Raw genomic sequence first — 27,623 nt, 5'->3', positions numbered from 1 at the left:
CACTTTTACTCTCCTCCTTCCCTCTCTCCCTCCCTCTTTTTCTCTTTCCCTCCCTTCCTCCTTTTCTTTGTCTCTGTTCTCTTTCTCTCTACCTCCCTCCTCTCCCTCTTTCCCTTCCTGCCCCTGTGTATCTGTTTTCCTCTCTCTTCCTCCTTCTTCTCTCTCTCTCTCTCTTTCTCTCTCTCTCTCTCACCCTCTCCTTTTCCCTCTCATTCTCCCAGTCTCTGTGTGTGTGTGTCTCTCTCTCTTACTTCTTTTGCTTACCTATTTACATGTTGGTAAATGTAATTTCCTTGAAAGAAAAAAATGGTGTTTTTTTCTTTGCATCTTCAGATCCAATTATAGTCATAACCATAGTTAAGTGCCTAATAAGTATTTGCTGAATTTAATCAAGACAACCATGTAAGATGGAAGCAATGAAAGTGAGTCGGACTTTATATAAAGGTTCTAAAAATTACATTCAACAAAATAGTCCAACAAACAAATGGTGTAAATTGTGATATTTTCCTGTGTGGAAATACAAATTTTCATATCTTATTAGCTTTAAGTGATGCCTCCCAAAGCAATTGGAAGTAAAAGCAAGATTATGTAATGAACAATTATGAAAGACTTTTTTCTTCTCAGCAATGTTGTGATCCAAGACAATTCCAATAGACTTGAGATAGAAAATGCTATCTGTATCCAGAGAGGTAACTATGGGGACTGAATAAAGATCAAAGCATACTATTTTCACTTTTTTTTGTTGTTTGCTTTTTATTATAATCTTTCCCTTTTGTTCTAATTCTTCTTTCACAGCATGAAAAATATGGAAATATGTTTAAAATGATTGCATATATATAACCTATATCATATTGCTTGCTGTCTTGGGGAAGGAGGAGTTAAGAAAAGGAGGGAGAAAAAAAAATTTGAAACTCAAGATTTTACAAAAATTAATGTTGAAAACTATCTTTACATGTAATTGGAAAAATAAAATACTACTGAGGGGGAAAAAACCAACTAACCAGTTTTGTGTTATCTATTTTAGTCTCAGGATAGCAATAATAATAAATAAGTGAATAAAACAAATAAAGCAAAAGGGGAAAATTACATTGTGTTCATCACTTTAATACATAAAATAATTTTTCTCTGAATTAATTATCATTTTGTTACAAATCTATGCTATGGATTTTAAATTTTCTTTTTTAACAGCAATCATAAAAAAGAAAGTGAAAGATGATTTTTAAAGCATATGGAATAGGATTTTCCATTTATTGAATTATTATTTGAAGATCCATATTACCTCTAAATATGCTTTTGACTCAGAATAATTTATGATAGCAATACCATTAGTATATATTCTTATATTCCTATACATAAATGTTGTCTCTCCCAGATTATAGCTTCCTCAAGGGCAGACTTTCACTTTTGTCTTTATATTCATATCATCTAGCAGAGTAGTAGAATGGAGTAGGTACTTAAGAAATATTAACTGATTAATAATTCAAAATGAAGTTTAAAAAAATGCTAGACAAGTACATTTTGAGTCAGAGTTTGTAGATCCCCATATTCCAAGCTGAAAAAATTGAATTTTATCCTAAAAATAAAAAGATTCCACAAGAAACTGACAAGACTCCTATTTGTGATTTAGGAAAATTATTTTGCCAATTGAATTGGTAGTAAATTAGAGAAGAGAGACAGGAATCAGAGAGAGCCTCTGAAAAATTATTATAATTTTTAAAAAGTGATAATGGTATGAACTAGGGGGATGGTGTGAAATTATAAAAAAGAAAACAGTGGAATAAAATATAGAGTCTAATATGGGTCAGGCCCTATGTAAAACACTGTCAATACAAAGACAAAAAAGAAATAAACAATTCCTGGGTTACAAGTTTTCTTGCAACAAAACTTTTTTATGTTAACAACTTTTTTTTGAAGTGTGTTTTCTTTTTCAGGTTATTTCATCTTTACATCATAGTTTTGGCCAAAAAAAATCAATGTGCAACAGGATTTACTTCTTTGGATTAATATCCAAACTGGATTTTTTGTTCAAATAAATATGGAATTCTTTTTAAATAAAGGGCATGTAGGTCAAGGGAAATAGAAACTTTTTTACTCAGAACTTAGCCAAGCCCCCAGGTTCAGCAAACAGCTGGCCCTACACTGATTTCCATATAAGTAAGGAACCTAAAGAGGGGGGTATAAAATGTGTAATCTTCAGGTCTAGGCCTAGGAGGCTCCTTAAGTATAGAAGGAAAACCAAGACCCTCTAAAAGCACGACTTTGAATAAAAAGAAACATAGCTAAAAGTTATTTATTTATAAGTTTTCTTCCCAGCTAAACAGTATTCCCTTTATTCTCCCTCTCCTTGAGCACTGAAAATTCATGATCAAAAATCACAACAAAGTGGTAGGGACATAAAAGGAATATAGTAGTATGTATATGTGTGTATACATATACACAAACACACATACACATATAGTAGGAATATAAACAGGTATGACAGGTATGTATTCTATACATTTCATTCCCTTTTAAGAATTTAGATGCTGCACCACTTGGTGCATATATGTTTAATATTGCTATTGCTTCATTATTTCTGCTACCTTTTAGCAAGATATAGTGTCTTTCCTTATCTCTTTTAATTAGATCAATTTTTGCTTTAGCTTGATCTGAGATCAGGATGGCTACCCCTGCTTTTTTGATTTCACCTGAAGCATAGTAGACTCTGCTCCAACCTTTTACTTTTACTCTGTATGTATTTCCCTGCTTCAGGTGTGTTATCTGTAAACAACATATTGTAGGATTCTGGCTTTTAATCCATTCTGCTAACTGCTTCCTCTTTATGGGGGAGTTTATCCCATTCACATTTATGGTTAAAATTATCAATTCTATATTATTTGCCATCTTGTTAACCCCTGTTTATGCTTTTCTCCCTTCCTTCCCCCTTACCCCTCCCCAGAATTAAACTTGTGAGCACCACTTGCTTCTCACAGTCCTCCCTTTTTAGTATCCCTCCCCCCGCCTTAGAGTTCCTCCCCCATCTTACTCCTTTTCCTCACAGTTTCTGTATTTCCTTCCGCTTAGCTTATTCCTTCCCTTTTCACTTTTCCCTTCCCACTTTTCAGTGAGGTGGGAGAAGTTTCACCATAAATCGAATATGTTTAAAATTTTTCTCTTTAAGCCAATTCTGATGGTAGTAAGATGCCCACTATATTCATCCCCCTCCATTCTTTCTCTCAGATATAATAGGTTTCCATCCCCATAAATCCTCAGCATTTTTATACACCACCAACAAAACCCAACAGCAAGAGATACAAAGAGAAATTCCATTCAGAATAACTGTTGATACTATAAAATATTTGGGAATCTATCTACCAAAGGAAAGTCAGGAATTATATGAGCAAAATTATAAAAAAGTCTCCACACAAATAAAGTCAGACTTAAATAATTGGAAAAATATTAAGTACTCTTGGATCGGCCGAGCGAACATAATAAAGATGACAATACTCCCTAAACTAATCAATTTATTTAGTGCTATACCAATCAGACTTCCAAGAAAATATTTTATTGATCTAGAAAAAATAACAACAAAATTCATATAGAACAATAAAAAGTCGAGAATCTCAAGGGAATTAATGAAAAAAAAATCAAATGAAGGTGGCCTAGCTGTACCTGATCTAAAATTATATTATAAAGCAGCAGTCACCAAAACCATTTGGTATTGGCTAAGAAATAGATTAGTGGATCAGTGGAAAAGGCTAGGTTCACAAGACAGAATAGTCAACTATAGCAATCTAGTGTTTGACAAACCCAAAGCCCCTAACTTCTGGGAAAAGAATTCATTATTTGATAAAAACTGCTGGGATAATTGGAAATTAGTATGGCAGAAATTAGGCATGGACCCACACTTAACACCATATACCAAGATAAGATCAAAATGGGTCTATGACCTAGGCATAAAGAATGAGATTATAAATAAATTAGAGGAACATAGAATAGTTTATCTCTCAGACTTGTGGAGGAGAAAGAAATTTGTGACCAAAGATGAACAAGAGACCATTACTGATCACAAAATAGAAAATTTTGATTACATCAAATTAAAAAGCCTTTGTACAAATAAAACTAATGCAAACAAGATTAGAAGGGAAGCAACAAACTGGGAAAACATTTTCACAGTTAAAGGTTCTGATAAAGGCCTCATTTCCAAAATATATAGAGAACTGACTCAAATTTATAAGAAATCAAGCCATTCTCCAATTGATAAATGGTCAAAGGATATGAACAGACAATTTTCAGAGGATGAAATTGAAACTATTACCACTCATATGAAAGAGTGTTCCAAATCATTATTGATCAGAGAAATGCAAATTAAGACAACTCTGAGATACCACTACACACCTGTCAGATTGGCTAAGATGACAGGAAAAAATAATGATGACTGTTGGAGGGGATGCGGGAAAACTGGGACACGAATGCATTGTTGGTGGAGTTGTGAACGAATCCAACCATTCTGGAGAGCAATCTGGAATTATGTCCAAAAAATTATCAAATTGTGCATACCCTTTGATCCAGCAGTGTTTCTATTGGGCTTATATCCCAAAGAAATACTAAAGAAGGGAAAGGGACCTGTATGTACCAAAATGTTTGTAGCAGCCCTGTTTGTAGTGGCTAGAAACTGGAAAATGAATGGATGCCCATCAATTGGAGAATGGCTGGGTAAATTGTGGCATATGAATGTTATGGAATATTATTGTTCTGTAAGAAATGACCAGCAGGATGAATACAGAGAGGACTGGCGAGACCTACATGAACTGATGCTAAGTGAAATGAGCAGAACCAGGAGATCATTATACACTTCGACAACGATATTGTATGAGGACATATTTTGATGGAAGTGGATTTCTTTGACAAAGAGACCTGAGTTTCAATTGATAAATGACGGACAAAAGCAGCTACACCCAAAGAAAGAACACTGGGAAACGAATGTGAACTATCTGCATTTTTGTTTTTCTTCCTGGGTTATTCATACCTTCTGAATCCAATTCCCCCTATGCAACAAGAGAACTGTTCGGTTCTGCAAACATATATTGTATCTAGGATATACTGCAACATATCCAACATATAAAGGACTGCTTGCCATCTAGGGGAGGGGGTGGAGGGAGGGAGGGAAAAAAAATCGGAACAGAAACGAGTGTCAATATAAAGTAATTATTAAATAAAAATTAAAAAAAAAAAAAAGATATAATAGGTTTCCTTTGCCTCTTCATGAGATGCAGTATTCCCACGTTAACCTTTTTCTGGTACAATTTCCTTTCCACCTCTAGTTTCTAGAACAAGGTATACATGTATTCTTTATATATCTTTATAGCAGAAATATACTTTCCAAGTTTTTTATCTTTTTAGGTTTCTCTTGAGTTCTATATTTGTAGACCAAACTTTTTGTTAAGTTCTGGTTTTCTCATCAAAAATAGGTGAAATTCACTTATTTCGTTGAATGTCCATCTTCTTCCCTGGAAAAAGATGCTCCAGGCCCTTTGATCCTTTAATGTGGATGCTGCTAGATCCTGGGTAATCCTTATTGTGGTACCTCTATATTTGAATTGTTTTTTCCTAGCCACTTGCAGTATTTTTTTCCTTCCTCTGATAGTTCTGGCATTTGGCCACTATATTTCTTGGTGTTTTGATTTTTAGGATCCCTTTCAGTAGGTGATTAATGAATTCTTTCAATGTCTATTTTACCCTTTATTTCTATGACTTCTGGGAAGTACTCTTTGATAATTACCTGGAAAATAGTGTCCAGGCTCTTTTTTTCATCATATTTTTCTAGGAGTCCAATAATTCTCAGATTGCCTCTCCTAGATCTATTTTCCAGGTCTGTTGTTTTCCCAAGAAGATATTTGGCATTTTTTTCCATTGTTTGATTTTTTTGGTTTTGCTTGACTGATTCTTGTCTCCTCAAGTCATTCAATTCCATTTGTTCGATTCTGATTTTTAGTGAAGTATTTTCTTCACTCACTTTTTTTATATCTTTTTCTAATTGTCCAATTGAGTTCTTTTGTTCTATGGAATTTTTTTTCCATTTCACCAATTTTATTTTTTAAAGAGCTATTTTCTGTTTCCAGTTCACTAATCCTATTTTTCAAGGATTTGATTTCTTTATCCACTCTGTCTTTAAATGAATGGGATGACTTCTCCAGACTCTCTTGCCAAGCCTCCCTCTCCTTTTCCCATTTTTCTTCCAGCTCTCTGTGAGAGCCTTTTTAATTTCTTCTATGAGATTCGTCTGTGCTGAGGAACAGATGATCTCCTCCCTTTGCAGATTCACCTGGAGACAGTCTGTTTTTAGTCTCCTCAGGGTTTAGAGTCTGCTCTCTATCCACATAGAAGCTGTCAATGGTTAAGGTCCGTTTAAATTTTTTGCTCATTTTGTCAGAGAACAATCAAAGACAAACTAGCAAAGAAAAAAAGAAAGAAAAAAAAATGGAATCTGCTTTTTTTTTGGGGGGGAGGGGAAGGGGAGCTGGGTGGTGTTACCGAGCTTCCTCTACAGATTGTGGGGGGCAGCAGCTAGGCACTAGCAGGATTGTGCTGCGCCTGAGCTCTGAGATTCCAAGAGTGTGCTGAGACACTGTGGGGGAGGGGTGGCCAAGTCTGAAGAGACTCTATATGTCTGGGGTTGTATTCTTCACTCCCCCTGTGTTTTTAGCTTCTCTGCTGGGCTACTGACTTGCTGCCTGGGCAAAGTATCCAATCCTGTAGCAAAGCTCTCCCTGCAGAGACAGCTGAGATCACACCCCACCCCTCTCTGGTCTGCTCGGCTGTGAGCTGCCTCCCGTGCTCTTGCTGCCGCTGCCTGCCCTCAGCCCACACATGAGCTAAAACCGTCCCCGTCCTCAAGCAAAAACAGACCTTTTCTAGCGAATTTCAAGGATGTCTTCTCTTAGTAATTATTTGTGGGGGTTTTTTCAGTCAAGCATTAATTCAGAGACTTGTCATGAAATGAATTCTGAAAGAAAACGCGGAGCTAACACAGCTATGTGCCTCCTGTCTGCCATCTTGGCCATAAATCCTATACATTTCATTCCCAAAAGGTATTCCACCTACTGAAATTCTCCTCTTCCTTCAGGATCCAGTTCAGATGTTAAAATCTCTATGAAGCCCTCCCTGATTCCTGTATCCCATATCAAGATTTGGCTAAATCTCTCTTCTGAAGCTTTACTATATTCAACTTTATAACACATTCAGCTAGATAGTAAATTCTTCAGGGGAAAAACCTACGCTGTTTTATCATCTTTGTATCCTGAGCATTTGGAAGAAAACTATTTCATACTTCAATACTTCTGTAGATGGGAGATTTCATCAAAGTGTATACTATCTCCAAAGATGCAGATCACATCCCATTCTTCACTTCTTACTCTGTCTGATGCTAGTCCATGTTCTCTTTTAAATCTCCATGGGAAATCAACTCAATTTGTTGGATGGATCTTTTGCTTCCTAATATCTTCTCTTAGATCTTTTGCTATCTCAAGAACACTAATGGAGCACAAGAGCCACATGCTTATCCATGTAATGTTCAAACATCTGAATGGTAATTCCGTAACACCCTTTACTCCATTTCTTTGGTATAATTCTTCATTAATAATACAATGCAACTTACTCATATCCACTGTCTTTTGAATAACCTGAAACATTAATTCTTCTGAGATATAGTATTTCATGACTTGCCAATATACACTATCACTGAAGGGAAACAGATATTAAACAAGCTAGTAAACATTAGGAATCCCTACACAATTTCTCAAATACAATCCAAGAACTCTTTTTTATCCATTTAACGTTAAACCAGTCTCTTTCCAATATAATGATATCCTATGAATTAATAGATCAGCTGTATGGTTTGTCAATCAGTACATATGAATATTTTTCACATGCATTTGGCTTTTCTTCTATGGATAATTAGAATTGAATGAGTTTACATCTCATTCAAGAAGCTATTCACTTTGCCCAAGTTTGATGAAATAAGTACGGTCATATATAAACATGACATTTTGGACAAGTTTATCAATTGTAAGCAATTTCTTTTACATTTGAATTATTTTCTGAACATCTTCTATGAAAATAATGAACATTTTTGGGAAATATAAGTTCCTACTTTCAATTAGAGAGGGAGGAAAAAGAGTAATAATAATAATACAGCCAAAAAAAATTTTTGTGAATAATGATTTTGATATAAAAAAGGGAAAGATATTGTTGATAAAGTGTTTAAATCACATTTTTCTGATCTTTTATCATCAACAAACTTATAAATACAACTTTCTCTACAACTTTCAGTCTACTGTATGACTATAAAAATGTTTTCTTCCCCTTTCATACCTTTATCAGATACATCTTCAATATCTGTATAAATTAATCTCACCAATATTTTTGAGATTATGAAACAAATATGATCTTAAATTACTACAATAGGATAAAATAAATTTGGAAAAATAAAGAATAATCTAAATATCAACAATGATTTTTAAATGTTTAAATAAAACTTCAGCAAAAAGACTACAGCAATATGCAAATAATTTACTATGATCAAATAGGATTTATACCAGAATGCAAGAACATTTTTTAAAATGTCTATACCAGAAGGCAAGGACGTGTTTTTAAAAATTATCATAATGATCATATAAATCATGTGATACAATGAAAAGAGTGCTGAAAAATGATGAGGCTAGATTCAACAAGTTCTGAGATTCCTTTTATTTCTAATCTATTAAGAAAAACTATGTGATTATATCTTTAGACTATTTTTAAAAATCAAAACTAAAAAGCATAGCTACAGAAGGCTTTTTTTTCCCAATGTGATAAAAATATACCTAAAACCAACCACTAACATTATAGACAATAGAGAAATAGTGGAAGCTTTCTAATAACTACCTGAGTGAAATGCTAGCAAAAACAAAAAGATAAGAGAAACTAAAAGAACAAATACTGGAAAAGAAGAATTATTCCTATTGCACATAGCCAAAACACCAAGAAAATTAGCAAGGAAACTGTAATAATCCATTTGAAACTTGAGATCCAATAAAGTGATGCTAAACAACAAGTCTACAAGATGATCAACATTTCTATATAATAATAACCAAAAAAAGATACACAGGAAATTACTGAAAATACATAAAAGCAGGCATAATTCTTAAATAAGTGGTTGAAAATGTGAAAAGTTTCAAAAAAGAACGGCAAATTATCAATCACCATATTAAAGTCATTTATGATAAGAAAAGCAATAAAATTGAGTTGTACTCTCTAAGAAAGAAAGAAAAAGAGAGTGGGAGGGAGAGGGAGGAAGGAAGGAAAGGAAGAAGGAAAGGAGGCAGGGAAGAAGAGAGGGAAGGAAGAGAGAAAGGGAGAGAAGAGAAAAATGTTAATTGTTCAAGGGTGGGTAGAACTAATATAATAAAAATTACAATTCTACCTAAACTTGTCTACTTATTCAATATCACACCAATTAAATTATTAAAAAATTAATTTACTGAGCTAAAAAAAATAACAAAATTCATTTGGAAGAACAAAAAGTCAAAAATAATAAAAAAATTAATAGAAAAATTGTAAAGGAAGATTTGATAATATAGATTAAGCTATATTATAAGGCACTAAAAAAATCACACTATCTGGTACTGGCTAACAAAATAGAAAGGTAAATCAATATAATTTACAGTGGCAGATAAACATAATAACCTTGTATTTGACAATGTAAAGAAAATTAAGATTTTGGAATAAGAATTCATTATTTGGTTAAAATTATTGGGAAAGCTAGAAAGCAGTGCAGAAGAAACTGCGCATAAACCAACATCTTATATTATTTACCAAGATAAGATTAAACTAGATACATAATCCAGAAATAAGAGATTTTACTAGAGAATAAGAACACATTCAGACTAATGGATAGATGAACATAGCACAACTTGCTATTCCTTTCAAATATTCAACAAAATTATCGTGTAGATTTCTTTTTTTCTATTCTCCCCCTATCCTACAAACGGCTACCATTAGACACAAAAGAGTATATATATTTAAAATTATTCTATACATACATCATTTAATTTAGTGTAATTCATATTATTCATTTTATACCTAACTTTCCTTTCTAGTTCTGTTTTATTCATAACTTGTCCTAAAATATTCACAATAGCTCTCCTTGTGGTGGCAAAGAACGGGAAACTAAGGGGATACTCAATTGGAGAATGGCTAAACAAGCTGTGTTTTATGATTGTGTTTAAATACTATGTTGTAAGAAATGACAAGCTAGCTGATTTTAGAAAAAGGTGGAAAGACTCACATGAAATAATGAAAAATTAAGTGAGTAAAATCAAGAGAAAGTTGTATATAACAGCAATATTGTTTGGAGTACACCTGTGAACTTCTAAGTTATTCTGAGTATTACAAATAGTCAAATCAACTTTTTGAAAGGATGTCTAGAAATTGGACCTCTGAAGGAAGATGCTATTCACCTCCAGATAAAGAACTGATAAATAGAAATATGCATAGTATGATATGGGGTTGTGGTACACCATGTAGGTTGAGGTGGGAGTGGGGGGTTAAGGGTGTGTGTGTATGCAGAGAGAGACGGAGAGAGAGAGAAACAGAGAGAGACAGAGAGACAGACAGAGAGAGAGAGAGAGAGAGATGGTAGCCTTCTCTAGTTCGGGGTGAGGAAGGAGAGTCAACTCAGGGCTTAAAATGCAACAAAAATATATTTTTTAATTCATATCATAAAACAAATCAGAGGCAAGAAAGAAAATGGCTATCAAAATTATAGATTAAAATCTTCATAACCAAACAAGGTATAGAGAATATCCCCAAAGGTAAAATTTAATAAAATTAAAGATTTTACAAAATAAAATTAAATCACTTAAAATTAGAAGAGAAACAATTAACTGATCAAAAAAATTTGTAGAAAGTTTCTCTGATAAAGATCTATCAAAAATACATAAGAAAGTGATTAAAATTTACTACAACAAAGGTTATTCCCTAATAGATAAATAAATGGTCAAAGGATATAACATACACTTCTCAAAGGAAAAAATCTAGGCTATCAAAAATCCATGGGGGAAAAAAATGCTCCACATCATTACTATCAAAATGCAAATCAAGTCAACTCTGAGATTTCACCTCAATCTTTTTTTGCCAATCTGTATGAATGAAGTGAAACCTCAGAGCTGTTTTAATAAAGAGTAGCAAAAATGACAACTGCTAAAGGGATCATTGAAAATCAGGTATACTAATACACTGTTGGTATCATGATGAATTAGTCCAGCCATTCTGGAAAGTTATTTGGAACTATGCCCAAAAAGTTACCCTATGATGAAATATTATTTTTAGCTCAATATCCCAAAAAAAATCAAAGAAAAATAAAATGAATCCCATATACACAAAAATATTCTGCCAAAAGATGTGACAAAATGAATGGCTTCTGGAAATTCTGAGAAGATATATAAAATGATATAGAATAAAATAGAGAAAACCCAGGACCAATTTAAATATTAATGGCCTTGCAAAAAAAAAAAAAAAAAAAAAACTACAAAAAATTAAGAATTTTGGAATATGTAATAACTAACCACAATTCCAATCAAAGGCCTACTAAAAAAGCATATCTAATTCCTAATAAAATAGTGATGAACTTAAGGTACACACTGAGAATTTTGTTTTTGGATGCCACAAATGTGGAGCTTTGTTGTAAATGCAAACTGGGTAGAAAGGTTTTGTTTTGTTTTTTCCTCTTTTGAATTTTTGGGAAGAATAGGAGGGGAGAAAGAACTTATCAAAACGTGGTATCAAACTAAAAAAAAATTTAAAAGAGTCAATGAAGCATTTTAAAAAGCAAAAAAATTTTAAGGTCAATAAATATAGACAAACAGGTCAGCTTTGAAAAGAATATGTTAGATTTATTATATACTTAAACAGAGAAACAAGCTATACATAATATAGGTTTGCAATTTCATGTACGATCCTTTATTTTTATTCTAATTTGGATTTGAAATTTTAATCTTATTTGATATTTGTGGAAGTTCTGAATTTTTAAAATCAAGTAAAAAAGAGAATAAAGAACTTGTATGAAATGAAACAGGGTAAATAAAGCAGAACCTGGAAAATAATAATAACGGTGAAAAGAACAGCCATGGCCTAAATAAGCATAATGACCAATCTCGCTCCTAGATGATGACTATGTTCAAGTCACAAATTTCTTTGAACCTCCGTTTCTTATCTGCAAAATGGAAATAATATCCAGGGGGAGGGGAAATCTCAGCACTATGAAAATCAAACGTATAGTTAAGGCTCTGTAAAACTGAAAACAATATATGTCAACTAATTATCCCAAAATTCTTTTTCTTTCTCTCATAAGGTCATGCACAATGCTGTATACATAATAAGTATCTAGTAAAAATATGTTAGATACTACTGAATTACTCCATCTTACAGATCAGAAAACTGGGTCTCAAATGTTTGTCCAATACCATCACAGCTGCTGAAGTTAGATTAAATGCGGTTAGAACCCAAATATCAGGACTCCCAGATCGGTGTTTATAATTCTTGGATCTTTTTTGTCCTTTATTTCTTGATTTCACCATCTTTCTATTTATTACAACTATCCTTTGGTTTTATTTCTACTGTCATCTAGATCACATTACCCAAAGGTGGTTGGGAAAAAAATGGATCTTGATTAAACATAGAATCAAGACTATGTAAAGAATACAGATATATTATGTGTGTGACAATTGAATACAGAATACTAAACTTGGCACTAAAGTTATAATGAATTAAACAAGATTATGCCAAACTTTCAAAATATCAAAGAGACAGGAAACATTAACTCTTGGGCAGCAGGCATTTTTGCTTCCCTTCAGAGGAAAGGCTCAGGGATCTGGTAAAGAAAGAAAATTTTCTTTATTCTAATTAGTTAACATTTAGCAGAGATATGAATGAATAAGAGGTTTAATGTAATGATGAACATCTTCTCTCTATAGAAATTATTAAACACACTCTTATAAAATTAGGACCAAAATAAGAAATTCAAATCTCAGATACCTTTAAAAGTATCTCTGGAACACATAACTTTAAAAGTTAAAGAAAGAACAAAGTTCCAAGAGAAAGACTGAGTAAACTTGCTTTACTGTATCAGCATAGCAGTAGCTAAACAACAGTCATTTTGTTAAGTCATTTCAGTCCAAGTTTTCATGAGCCTATTTGGGTCTTCTTGGCAAAGATAACCAGAATGGTTTGCCATTTTCTTCTCCAGCTCATTTACAAATGAGGAAATTGAGGCAAACAGGGTTGAGTTGATTTGTCCTAAGTGACACTGCTAGTTGAGTGTCTGAGGCCAAATTTTTACTTGGGTCTTCCAGTTTCCAGTCTTTCTCCCCTGCCCCTCCTCCTCACTCTATCGACTGAGCCAGCTAGTTGACCTCAACAACAGCTCTAGAGAGTTTCTTTTCACTGAAAAAGAAACCTACAATTGTGTCAATACCTCCAAAATTTAACAATTAGATATAATTGTTATCAGAAAGTCAACTTAGAATAAAATAATAAAATGAAGTATACCAAAACAAAAATATGTCAAAAGGCAGTCTATCTACAAAGAATATGAAAATAACTGGAGGAAAAAAATCTTTGCAACAAATATCTCTGATAAAAGGATATGAACAGACATTTTTCAAAGGAATAAATCCAAACTATCAATACCCATATGAAAAACTGCTCCAAATCAATAAGAAAAGTAAAGATTAAAACTAACTCTTGTTTTCACTTCACACTCATCAGATTGGCAAAATTGATCAAAAAATGGAAAATGACAAATGTTAAAGGAGCTATAGGGAAAACAGGTACACTGAATCACAGAGCTGAATTACAGAATTAGTCCAGCCATTAAGGAAAATAATTTGGAGTAATGCCCCCCAAGTTATTAAATTGTAAATATTCCTTGACCTTGTAATAGCTAATAGGTCTAGACTTCAGTCTACATAAAAGATAAGAGATAAAAGAAAGTGGAAGAGGAAATACACAAATACAAAAAATATTTGTAACTGTTTTCCTTTGGTAAATAAAGTAGAAACTGAATGGGTATCCAGCAAATCAGCAGCTGAACAAATTATGGTGTTAAAGAAATGAAATCAGTGGTTTCAGAGAAATCTGTGAGCACCTGTATGAAGTGTAGCAGCTTTAAATGAACAGGTAAATTACTTAGATAATAAGATGGCATTGTACAGATAGATAACTTGAATAATTTAAGAATAATAATTACTAAGCATAATTCCAAAGGATCCATGATGAAACATGTCATTCATTTCCTGACACAGGGATAATGAACTCATGATGCAAACCAAGAAACAATTTTTTTGATATAGTCAATATAAGAATTTGTCATTTGACTACGCATAATTGTTTCAAGGGTTTTAGTTTTTCTTTTTGGGGAGATGGGGAAAGGAAGGAAGAGAAAACAACAAACAATGCAAAAACATAAATTCTGCAACTTATACATTACTGATGCTTTTTTATTCTCATAAAAATCAAGAGATATGGAGTAAAGTACAGAAGTTTTGATACCTGAGCTACAATTATTCTTAACAGGGTTTTTTTTTTTTCCTCAAAGATCAAAAGTGACAAGCCAAAAAGGTTACACTCAAAAGAATTAATGAAAAAAATTCCTTCAGGAAAAAAATATTTAACATATTAGCTTCCCATTCTCTTTGTAGGAAGAAAAATACTATTTTAGATATCCAGAAAATAATTTGTAATTACAACAACACTTTCAATTGCACCTGGAGCAAAGGGGACAGAGAGAATAAAGCAATTTAGTTTACATTACTGTTGTCAATAACTTAGCATGAAAACTTTATTTTTCAGTGTTTAAAAATTTTATCCTTGTTCATCAACAAAACAATTATCCCATTTCTAACCAACACTATTTCACAGTGTGTAACATGACTCAACAAAGCAACTACTTCCTAATAAGTTTTCATTCCACACTGTAAAAGTGTAATTCTGCAAACAAAAGCTACACAAATGGATTAATAAGCTATACAAATCTTGTACTTGGATGACAGGGAGATTCCTGGCAGTTTAAATACTAGAAGCAAAGAAATACAAAAGAAGTTACAATGGGATTCATTGTGCATGCAGGCAATTTCAGTATATGTTCATCAAAACACTGCCAAATAACAAAATCTTATTGCAACATGAAAAATGGTATACTTCTACTCATTAATAACAAGTAAAAAAACAGATACTGAGCTTGATTTAGTTAACCATTTTATAAATTAACAGTCTTGAGACAGTGATGACAGAAGTTGCCAAAAGCAAAATGCCAGGGAGTTCTGCTCAATTTTGTCACAACCAATCAACAAATCCAGCTACCACTAAGGTAAGATAAGAGAGATTTCCAAAAAGAAATACTACCAATGAACCTCCCAACTACTGAACTTGTAGTAAAATTCAAAATCTGGAAATAATGAAAAACTGGTTCCTGAAAAGATACGGTAGTCTATAGAAGAGATGGTCTGAAGAACACTATGAGTACGGTAGACTTCCCCAAAAAATATTTACCTGCTTGACGTAACCATGAGGAGGATATCTGATACCACAAAGAAAAAACTCCTTTTAGTAGGATAACACAATTGTTCTCTGAAGGAATGCAGACCTAACCTGACTTCCATTGAAGCCAAGGTATTTCCTCCTTTAGGCCTTGGAGACTTCACATCCCCCTTCTCCTACCTGATCTCCAGTCTCAGATAAGAAGAGTAACCAGACTTTCCTCTGATCTTTCTCTTCCATCATGTGGTACATGTCTTCTGGAGGAAGGTTTCCAAGGGCTTAGGCTTGACTTCTGGGCTAATGCAACTTTCCCCTTGGCAATTTCCATCTCCTGCCATCACACTGATTTTCATCAGCACCACACCCTCCCCATGTAGAGAGCTATTGTTGGAAGAGAACCAACTTTCCCTTTCACTTCAGGTCTTCCATCTCCTATTGTATCTGTCTACTGAAAGAAGGAAGAGGAAAGTTGGAAAGATAAGGAAAAACAGGGTCTCCCATCTGACCATATAAATGTGCCTTCCATCTCAAACTGTATTTCTTCTGCCTGATCTCCAGCCTCCTCTCAGAAAAATAGTGGAGTCTATCATTCAAAGGTCAAAAGTCTTACACTTAATACCTGTAGATCACTATCTAAATCCCATTTTCCATTTCTCAGCACCTAATTCTTTATTTTCATTACCAAAACTCTCCTACATCGACATTTTAACCACTTACCCCATCCACTGTGCCCTTTAGAATGCTTGTTTCATAGGCAACAAAATTCTCATCATCCTTTATCTTTTTCTCTCCTTTCATCTACTAGCAATCACTAAAGCCTGACTCCCTTTTCCCCAAACATCCCTAAGCATCCTTTCAGTACTGGCTGCACCTTCACTCATTGTCCTTTGTTCATGGGTGAGGTATTGAAGATGGAATGTTTCTTGTACTCCAAATGCCATTTCCAGGTTCTCTCCCTACCTCCATCATTCTATAAACTCTTCCTCTTTGAAAGTTATGCAATTCATATCAACTACCCAACAAAACTCTTGGCTATTATCTACAGGTCTCTAGGTTACTTCCTTCTCTTCCTTCCCCAACTAGTTCAATATCTAGCTCACAATTTTTCTTTCCTCCTACCTTCATCACACAAAGGATCTCTTTCTTTTTCTCTCTCCCTCTTCTCTACCCACCTCCATATATGTGTGTGTGTGTGTGTGTGTGTGTGTGTGTGTGTGTATACACATAGACATACACACATATATATACATACACATACACACATATAAATATATACACATTAAGTGTGGTATAGACTCTCTCAAATACCCTAACTTACACAGTTCCTCAATTTACTCACTTCCCATGATCTATTCCTCTACTCTCAGTCAGTCACATACAAAGTTGGTCATGTCTTTGACCTTAACATCCAAGCGAATCACCACCATGTTCAAGAATTCCAAAATCCCTTTATCCAACCAATACTTATTGGTTTTCTCCCTTTCCCTTCTTTACCAAATCCTGGCCCCTCAAACCACCTCCTCTGCATTAGCACCTCTTCTCTTTTCCCTGTCGTGACTACTTAATGCACTGGAGTGCAACTCAATGCTGTCCTCTTCTTTTTAGTCCCTGACTCCCTTACCATATTGCTGATTACATTCTGACAAGCCTCAGCTTGAGCTGCTAAATGAAGATGGAGCCAACAAAAATTTATGTGACACCACTTTATCTGGGCCCAAACTGTCCCTAGACAATCCTTCTACATTTCCATCATCAACTCATTATCTCAATCTCCACAGTAACTGTTCCAATTGTTTTCATCCTTCCTCAAACCTCTCACGATTCCCTCTCCCTCCAGCCTCTCATATTTTACAAAAAAAATTTGAAGTTATTCACAGTGAACGATCTCACCCCTTATCATTCAAATCCCTCCACCATCTCCTACTTTACTCCTGTGTCACACAGAGTGTGGCCTTACTCCTTACCAAAATTAACCTCTCAATCTGCATAAACAATCCCATTCAATCCTATCTTCTCCAACAGAATGCCCTGTATTTCATCTCTATTCAATAGCTTTTCTTATTCTTTTTCTTATGTACCAACTCTTTTTTTATTATCTACAAATATGTTCATGTCTTCCCCAACCTCAAAAAAACCTCTCCCTTAATCCTTTCATCTCCACTAATTCTTACCCTAAAACTCTACTGTCCTTTCTGGACAAACCCCTTCTCTCCTCTGATACCACCACCATCTTGGTATAGGGTTTTATCACCTCATGCTTGGACTGCTGAAATATCTTGCTGATGGGTTTATTTGCCCCAAGCTCTCCTCTGTTAGGCCAACAAAATGATTCTTTTAAATTGCAGATTTAGCCACATCAATCTTCTACTCAATAAACTCTAGTGTTTCCCTATTACCTCTAAGTCAATACAAATACAAAATCCTCTTTGTTGTTCAAAGCAACTCCTAACCTAACATCTCCCCTCCCCCCAGGCTTCTTTCACTTTATTCCTGGTCATATACCATTAAATCCAATCATACTGGCCTTTTATCTGTTCCAGGAGCAAGATACTCCATTGGTATTTTTCTAGTTGACCACCATGTGTAAAATGATATCCATCATCTCTGTTTGATGACTTCCTTAGTCCCTCTTTCAAGTCCCAACTCAAATAGTACCTATCACAGGAGGACTTTCCTGAATCCTCTTAATTCTAGTTCCTTTCATCTTTTATTTCCTATTTATCCCCGGATATAGCTTATCTATACAAATGTGTTTTCTTCTTGTCTCCTGTATCAGATTTAATCTCCTTGAGGAAAAAGACTACCTTTTGCCTCTTTCTGTATCTCAGGTGCTTAGCACAGTACAAAAGAGAAACTTAATAAACATTTACTGACTAAAATACTAAATTATGTCCAAAGATGAAAAACAAAGCTTCTGTCTAAAATGTTAACCGTCTCTTCATTTCTTTTAGAATGCCTAGTTCAATTATTTTCATTAGACTGAAAACTCTTTTGAGAGCAGGTAGTGTCTTCAGCCTTTCTTTGTGTTTCCAGTGCTTAGCAAAGTGCCTGACATGCATAAGGCATTTAATAAATGTCTGCTGATTGATTTGAATGAAGGGAAGACTGATGATAAAGGACTTCATCTAACAATGACTAATAGCAGCTACACACCAAATCAATAAGTGCTTCTATATCTAAAAATATTTCAAATTATATGTATATCATGTTCCTGAAAAATTAAGGAACTAGCAACCCTGAATATAAAAAAAATATATTCAAATTCACCCAGGTAAGTGAAAAGATTTATATGAATTGTAACAATCTTCTTTCAAGGCTGTTAAAGTGCTAACTCCAAAACAAGATCTATCCTTATTCTTCCAGTTGCCATTACCACCTTCAGAAAGTACTCTGCATTTATTTATTTAATATTTTATTTTATCTGTGTATATGTTGTTTTATGACACCAAACAGAATGTTATTTTGAGAGGAACTGTATAATTTTTGTCTTTGCTTCTCAAGCACATAGAAGAGTATCCAAACCATAATAGGTGCTTAATAAAAATTCTTGTTGAATAAAGAAAACTGTCAGGAAGTACACAATAAATATTACAAGTGCTATACCAACTCCTGTAAAAATAGCAACTTTATTAACTCCATGAAGAAATTAGATCACAAAGAATAATAGATTTCACACTTAATATCTGATGGTGTTAACTACTGCTAAATCAATTGTAAAGAAAATACAGCTGTCCCTTACACATCTCTATTTTCCCATTCATGATTTTCAATAAATTACAGATTAGCCTAAGAAATTAAATGGGAATTTTGAGGGAGTTTTGCACAAGCTACAAACACATGGAGATTAGCAGATAACACAAAAGATTTAGAAAATCAGAAATGCATATAACATATGTATACTATTGAATATTATCAACATATTTTCTCTTTAAATACCCTAATAACTAAGACTTCTCTGGTATGAAAGGGCGGTGAGAAGCAGCAAAAAATTTTACACCAGTATCCAGATCATAAGGGCACAACACCTCTAAATTCACTCCCTCAATGTGTAAGGGATAACTAACAATTTCTGACTTTGCATTCTGGTTTGCTACTACTACCCTAAGAATTTCACAACTTAAATAGTAATATATCAAATGTATCCTACTATAAATAAACGAAGTCCTGTCAAAACAAATGCAGAAGAAAGATGTCTATAGAAAACAGCTATTCAAATATCTCGTTGTCTTTGAATGACTTTATTATTTTTACTCAAATGAAATGTGAAAATAATATTATGAAATATAAAATTTTCAACTCAAAATGACAACAATTTGCTTTTTAGCCCATTTAATTGATAATATTATACACACACACACACACACACACACACACACACACACACACACCTCTTTGATTTTTTTTAAGTAAAAAAAAATGTATCTCAATGGAAAAACAATGATCTGCTAATTATTAGAATTAAAGTAAGTAACTTTTTTTAAAACTATGAAAACTGATTCAGCAATATTAATAGAAACATACAGAATAAATCACTGAAATCAGCAGGTAATTCCAAATTTACATATTAAATATTAGTTTTATTTCCATTATCAACTGACTGAAAATATTAAAAGGAAGAAAAGCAGAAAAAAGAGACTGAAAAATCAATAATCAACTATATTTATGGATATGAATATGGAATAAATTATAAATGGGATAAAAAAATGCTCTAAAATCTCAGTGAAAAAAATTATACAAAAAGCACTGACTCACTGGTGGGAGACTTGGAATTTTCTTTGCTCTCCATTGGCACTTCCAGATTCTTCCTTTTCCCATTATCACTAAGCAACTACTCCTTCACTTAAATTCATTCAATTCAAATTTATCATTCATTCAAAATCCTGATAGTCATTATTCATTGATCCTGATGACATTTTCCTTTCTGCCTTAATGAATTAAATACCTATCTCACAGTATTTCTTTCCATACAAAAATGATTTGAACATACATACTGATGATTCTTCAACCATCCTAACTAGTTCGTTCACATATTCTTCAAAAGAAAGTGTCTGTATAGCCCCTACTTTCTCTCATCTCCAATCTCTCCCTGAGTTCCTTCTTTGCTGCCTACAAATATACCTATATCTCCCCTATCCTTAAAAAAAAAAAAATCCTCACTTCATCCACCATCCCTTCTAGATACTTATCTCTCTCTCTCTTCCCAATTTCTCACCTGAACCTGTCTCTTCTTACTGACTTCTAAACCCTCTGCAATATGACTTTTAATCTCATCATTCAACTGAAACTGCTTTCCTCAAAAATAACAATAAACTTTAATTGCCAAGTGGAGACACCTTTCTTCAATCCTAATCCTTCCTGGTCTCTGAAAAAACTGGCCACAACCGTCTCTTCCTGGATATCCTCTCCTCTCTAGGCTTTCATCACACCTCTTTGCTTATTCTTCTTCTAAATATCTGAGGGTTACTTCTCAAGGTTTTGGTTTGGTTTGGTTTGGTTTTGTAGATCATACAGTTGGGGTCTCCCAAGACTCTATTCTGGGCTATCTTTTCTCTACCTATGTTATCTCATTTAATGTGTCATCAAGTGCCATAGACTGAATTATATCTATACAGATGATTCATAAATCTATCAAGCTGGCTTAAATTAAGCTCCCATCCCACTTCACCAATTTCCTTTCGGATATCTCAAATTGGATTATCTCATAAGAAGCTCAAATTCAAAACGTATAAAATAAATTTATCTTTTATCTTCACCTCCAAAAAATCCTCCCCATCTCTTCCCACCTTTCCTATTACTAACAAGGAGATCTACATTCTCCCATTTACTCAGACTTTCAACCTCAGTTATCATCCTCTATTCCCTTACACTCACCTTACACATCCATTCTGTTGCCAAGTCTTGTCATTTTACCTTCATATCTTTTATATACATCTCTTCTGTCAACATAAAAGGCAACCATACTGATGTAAGCCTTTATCACTTCCTAATTAAGCTATTTGTAATAACCTAATTAATCTTTCTTACTGAAGCCTCTCTGATCCCCATTTTTACCCTCCACTTAGATGAAAAAGTCTATTACTCAATAAACTTCAATGGCTCCCTATTACTTCTGGGATCACATAGAAAATACTGTTTAGCATTTAAGCCATTCACAACCTTGAGTCTTCCAAGACTCCAGTCTTCTTACACTTTACTCACCCCCACAAACCCTATATCCAGCTATACTGTCTTACTTTTTCTTACTGGACATTCCTCCTAACTTCATTCCCCAGGCCTGGAATACTCTTTCTACATAATGTGAACTCCTAATTTCCCTACTTTCTTGAAGACTCGGCTCAGTTCTTTTGTTGAGTAAAAGATCTTTCCCAGTATTTCCTTCTTCCATAGTTACTTCCCTTTAAAATTATCTTCAATTTACTCTGCATATACTTTGCATGTATACAGTTATTACATATTGTCTTCTCCATTAGAATGTGAGCTTCTTGAGAAAAGGGAGCCTGTTTTTGTCTCTGTATCCACAGTGCCTGGCACTTACTATGGTAAGTGCTTAATAAATATTTGTTGAGAAACTGACACAAAAAAGGACTGTGATATAAATTAAACATAATTTTACAATAAATAACCATAACCTACATTTTAAAAGTCTTTTGCATTGTATCTTCCCCCAAAATATACTTTATAAACTACTTGTGAACACTCACCAGAATCAATAATCTAGTAAAATGTCTTAAACTTTAGACCAAAAGTTTCAATAAGATAATTTAGTATTTCATATTGGGGTGAGGAGGGAGAAGGAGTAGGGAAAGGTATGTTCAGGTGAAATTGAGGAAGAATTTAGGTGGTCTGAAGAAGAGTGAAAATGTACAAATGTCATAAAAATACTTTAAGATTGGCTAAAGCTACATTAACATTTTAAAAGACAAGTTGCTTAGGCAAGTCTTCCCACTTTAGTGCCTTGATTAAATCAGAGATGTCAGAGTAGATAGTTGTACTAAGATTTTAAGATATGAAAGCAAGCCTGGCTCTCCTATGAGCCAAGCAGTTTTTTAATGTAAGTGGTTCCAGCAATTTAAGAATATAATGCCACCAACTGGCTTCTCTCATTCTCACTTATTCTTGAGTTTAGTATCTAAAGCTGAAAGGAATGGTCCTAGACTTTTTAGCAGAGTCCACCTGAATTCTACAGAATTCTGTATCCAACCAAAATGCTAAGAAAGATAACCCTACACATAACTAACAAATCTGGCAATTTCATAAAAATCATGCTTGGTTAAAAGGAAATAAACAAGAGAAATCACTTTTTTCCCCCTATTAAAACAATATTGTCAGAACAAATGATAATTCACAAATAAGAATTAAAATTTACAAAGTACTTTTTCATGCATTATTTCATTTGTCTATCAACAACCCTGTGAGAGAAGAACCCAATTTGCAGATTAGTAAAATAAGACTAAGGAAGATTATATGAGTAGTCAGGGATCATATTATTAGTTAATGCCAGAGACATGACTTGAATCTAAGTCTCTCCATATTTCAAATCCAACATTCATCGAACCATACTACAATGCTTCTCTTCTCAAATATTTTCATGACTGACAGTAGAAAATTGATTGATATTCCTCCAATTCACCTAACTCAAAAACTTCTGTGAAGTAGGAGCAAAGTTAGAGTCTAGCATATTTCTTTCTTTCTTTTAAGCCAGATATCTATAGGAAGCACATAGTAAAGAATATACTCTAAAAATACAAAACAGCACCTTCTCAGTAACTGGTAGTTTTAGAGAATTGCCTGAGGCACTGAGAGGTCAACTAACTGGCCTAGGGTCAAATAAACAGTATGTCAGAGGAGGAACCTGGATTCAAGTCTTCCAAACCCTAAGATTAGCTTTCTACCCTATACCACTAGGAAGAAGCAGTAGGGTAAAACTTGGGGAATTTCCATTGGTATTGGCAAAATATCATAGAAGATCTTCTACAAAGATTAAAGGAGATTTGACCAAAAAACGCATTTACAGAGACACAAGAAAAGAAATTAAACTAGTGAAATTACTAAATAAACTATAAGAAATTCAAGCTATACATATATGATTTGCTTTTTTCACATTATTTTGCTAATCGTAATCTAAGACAGTTGCAAAACACATATTCGTCACTCATTGCTGGCATTATGTTTCAAATTCAACATTAATATGTGTAGTAATAGAAAAAAAAAAATTCTTAAAGACAAGTACCTTCATTTTCAATAGCAGGACATTTCACCTTCAATACCAAGTCAAATGTTCTTTCTGGATTTTCTCTATAAGGAAAAGAATTCAGTTAAATGTATGCAGAAAGAGTTAATTTTTCACATTTGTTAAGTTTTTTAATAGTAAAATGTTTTTCCTCTTCTCAGTTTATGCATAAAATTACATATTTTAGTTACAAGCTTTCATTCTGACTACTTAAAAATGCTTTACTTTATCTTATAAAAAGGAAATCTACAAGAGTCTCTCACCAATCCTTCAAGAAACAACCAATCTGAAGAAAGAAAAAAAAATTTCAAAGACCAAATCTAATCTGGAGAAGCTGTTTCACTAAGTCACAAAATTTTACACCAAAAGTTAGATCATAATAAAAATGTTAATAGCATATTCATAAATTTGATTACATGTTAAAGTTTTGTATATTTATTATTAGATTACCTATTTAGAAGCTTTAGGGTTATGATAAAATGTTCTATTTTATATTAATTATTCTTTATTTAAAATTTTGTAACTTTTGTTTTTTGGCTATACCTAAGTATAGGATTCATCTAAGAATGAAATTTGTAAAAACAAACTGAGGTCTTCTTGAGAGATCCCACAGTGGTGATTAATTTCCTTTTCTGATAGAACAGAAAAGATTAAAAACCACTTCTGTTCACATGAATTCCAAGACTGTTAATATCTTGGTACTTCGTTTTAAAATTGTTTATACTTCCTTTTAGAAGTTAAACCTACATAGAAATCAGCAGGAGAAAAAGAAAAGTTTGTGAATTACAAGTCTTCATTGTCACAGACCACACAGAAAGTGACAAATCACATATTTTTAGATTAAGCATTCTTTCCCTGTTCATACACTCTCAATTTATTTCAAGGGGACAATTCTGAAGGATTCTATACTCCCACAGTATTAGTAAAGGGGGAGGAGTTTTTTGAGGTGGACAAAGATAGTGTCAGGATTATTTCCTCCAACTTTTGAAAACATTTCAAGTGGAAAGCCAGTCATCACGTAAGCATAAATACAGACCATAGAAAACTTTCATATATTTTAAAATTATTTAGCTGTTCATATTTACTGGGTGGTACATAAAAATTACATTAAAAATACAAAAAAATTCTCCTAAATTTTAAAGTTAAATTTCACTTAATTATATCAATATTTAAAGTGAAAGGAAGGCAATTTCACCCAAATTTAAAATATGTTATTTTGAAAGGATCAAAGAAAAAAGAAGAAAGAAGTAACCCTTCCCAAAATTAGTTGACAAAATATTAGCTAGCACTTAGTATTATTGTAAAGTCAGCAAAATACTTGACATGTTATGTCAACAGTTTTATTAAGAAAATTCAGAAGTTGTTTTCGGATCAAACTAGAAAATAAGTATAATGCTTGGAAAATCTTAAAGTGCTACTTAAATGCTTGCTATTATTCTATCTTGTATTCCCAGCATTAAACTTTCATGTCCAGTTATCCTTATGCATCAACTTAAACAAATATTCTATCGCTAATCACAAAAGTATGAAAATAGTCTAAACAACACTTTGATAAGTTTAAAGCGATATATGATAATGTATTATTATTATTGTCTTATGTATGTTATAATCTCTAGAAACTTATATCTATCATGCCCATTCAGTAATCCTTATTTGCCAAACTAAAAAAATATTAGATCAAAGCCATAGCATTGGTACTTTAACATCCTGATTTGGCCAGATAAGTTTGGAATGCCTTGTGGCCAGTCAAGAATTGCAGAACGGCACCCCCACACTCAAGACATTCTAGGCACCCACTCTCAGTAGTTCCATCTCGAGGACAGGAAAGCCTTCAGAACAATGAATTGACACCTTTGAGACCACACATCACATACACACAAAAGTCTGACACATTAGATAGAGAAAAAGAAACCCCAGAGGAGCGTGGGAGGTTGGAGAATGGATGTCAAGAGGAGAGGAGCCGAGTTCCGCCATCCCCCAACACACACACACACACACACACACACACACAAAAGCACACACAAACACACACCCTTCGGGGGATGAGGTTTCTAAACCTGGATGTATCCATCCCGGAGGTCCTCCCCGCTTCTCTTACTGCAGGAAGGACCAGAACGTCCCGGACCGGGGCAAGCGCAGCCGCAGCCGCTGCGGGACAGGGCGCCCTCGGGTTGATCCGGCAGCTCGGTCCCCACCGCTCAAGGCAGGAGACTCGGAGTCCTGGGAAAGGAAGGCTTTGAGGCCTACTTCTCTCCCCAGGGGGCGGACGGAGGGGCTGAAGCGGCCGCCCCGGGAGTTCTCTCCGCGAGTCTCCCCCTCCCCCAAAGCCCTCAGAGGTGGTTTCTCCCTCCGGATCCGTCCTCCCCTCCCCCCCATCCTTGGTGCTAGGGAGGGCGGGGTAAGGAGGAAGCGGGACCTTAATGTGCTTAGAAGAAGCTGGACCCTCGCCCCTCACTCACTTGGTCCTGCAGTCCATGATTACATGTCGAGTCCGAGCTCGGCCCGCTCCGCTGCTCGCCTACACCCTCGCAGCCAGCCTCGGGGGTCGGCCCCTCCAGGAGGTGCAGTTCCGTCACGGCCGGAGCTAGTGGTCTCAACTGGAGGCGTCGGCGGCTGCGCGGAGACCGGCTCACGGCGCGGGGGGCTGGGGAGCCATGGCCCGTGGCGGTGGCGTCCCCCGTAGTGGGTCTCTCAGTCCAGCCCGGCTCGGCCCGGCCCTCGCCACTGCTCCTCTCTCTGACAGCGGCGCCGCCCCCGCCAGCTCCAGCTGCTGCCCAAAGCTCCGGCCCCTCAGTTCCTGTGAAGGAGGGCGGCCGCCGTGGCGCCGGCACCTTCGGCGAACCAGGAAGTGCCGAAGAGCGGGGAGTGGGGGGGGAGCCGCGGACGCCTCTCCTGGTGGCTACACCTGGTCCTCGGGCCCTCAGGCTGCAGCCCTGGGCGAGGCCCGGGAGGAGGGAGCGCGCCCCAGGGTGGAGGAGGGGGAGGGGAGGACGACGCGGGCTGGGGGGAGGGGAAGGAGAGTCCGCGCAGCCCAGAGAACCTGGGCACGCGTCCCTTCGTGACTCAGCTCGAGGGCCCGCCAGGTGCCTGGCCCTGCACACCCCCGGCCGCGCGCGCGCGCTCATATACACGCGCGCACACACTCCGCGCCGAGGCCGCCCTAGAGGTCAAGATCCAGCTGTTCTTAGTGGGACTATCGAACTCTGGACCTTGACTGTTTCCCACACTCCCTAGGACATGAAGGGTCACTGGCTGGGGAAGGTGACCGATCGAATCCAGGCGGCACGAACTGCGAGAGTTTGAGCTTGACGCTCGCACCGAACCGACCTTATGTCGTGCGCTGTGCCAAGCCTGCAGGGGCCCGGCGGTCCGGAACTCCGCAGTCCGGAGCCACGCACCTGCCGGCGCCACACGGGTGGTGGGCAGGAGCGCCGCACCCACCAGACTCTAGTCAGCACTAAGACACTGGGAGATAGTTCCCCCAATCGAACGTAACCTGCCAACTCAATCCTCAGCTCTCGTACTTTGTTGTGTGCCTTCTATTTCTGGGCATCCATTATTACTGCAAAAAAAAAAAAAAAAAAAAAGCAAATAAAACTTTGATTCACAACTCAGTAACAATTATGTGCCTCAAGTGATAATCAATTCAGTAAGCATGTATTAATTGTCTTCTTTATGCCAGATACTGTGGATACAAAAAGGAGAAAAAAAAAAGTCCTTGCCCTCTAGAAACCTGAGTTACATATGTGTGTATACATAAATATGTATCTTTCTGCCTCTAGACTTCTTTCAAGTATCTGCTAAAATCCCTCCCTTGATTCTTCTCTAATACTAATGG

The 27,623-nt window shown here is 35.3% G+C and overlaps 1 protein-coding gene across 2 annotated transcripts in view; it reads right to left on the bottom strand.

Moving 5' to 3' along the window:
- Window positions 1-26,349, bottom strand: part of DENND1B (DENN domain containing 1B) — a 327,198-nt gene extending 300,849 nt beyond the window's left edge. For both annotated transcript variants that reach the window (XM_051998705.1, XM_051998706.1), the window contains exons 1-2: window positions 26,245-26,349; window positions 23,786-23,850 (exon numbers count right to left, since the gene is read on the bottom strand). In XM_051998705.1, the coding sequence (XP_051854665.1) occupies window positions 23,786-23,850; window positions 26,245-26,261 (82 nt within the window). In that variant the 5' untranslated portion in view covers window positions 26,262-26,349. The remainder of the gene's footprint in view (window positions 1-23,785; window positions 23,851-26,244) is intronic.
- Between the last annotated feature and the right edge of the window lie 1,274 nt (window positions 26,350-27,623).

Source organism: Antechinus flavipes, chromosome 4 (assembly GCF_016432865.1).
Source record: "Antechinus flavipes isolate AdamAnt ecotype Samford, QLD, Australia chromosome 4, AdamAnt_v2, whole genome shotgun sequence".
Classification (NCBI taxonomy): Eukaryota; Metazoa; Chordata; class Mammalia; order Dasyuromorphia; family Dasyuridae; genus Antechinus; species Antechinus flavipes.
This window is presented reverse-complemented; position numbering and strand designations above follow the sequence as displayed.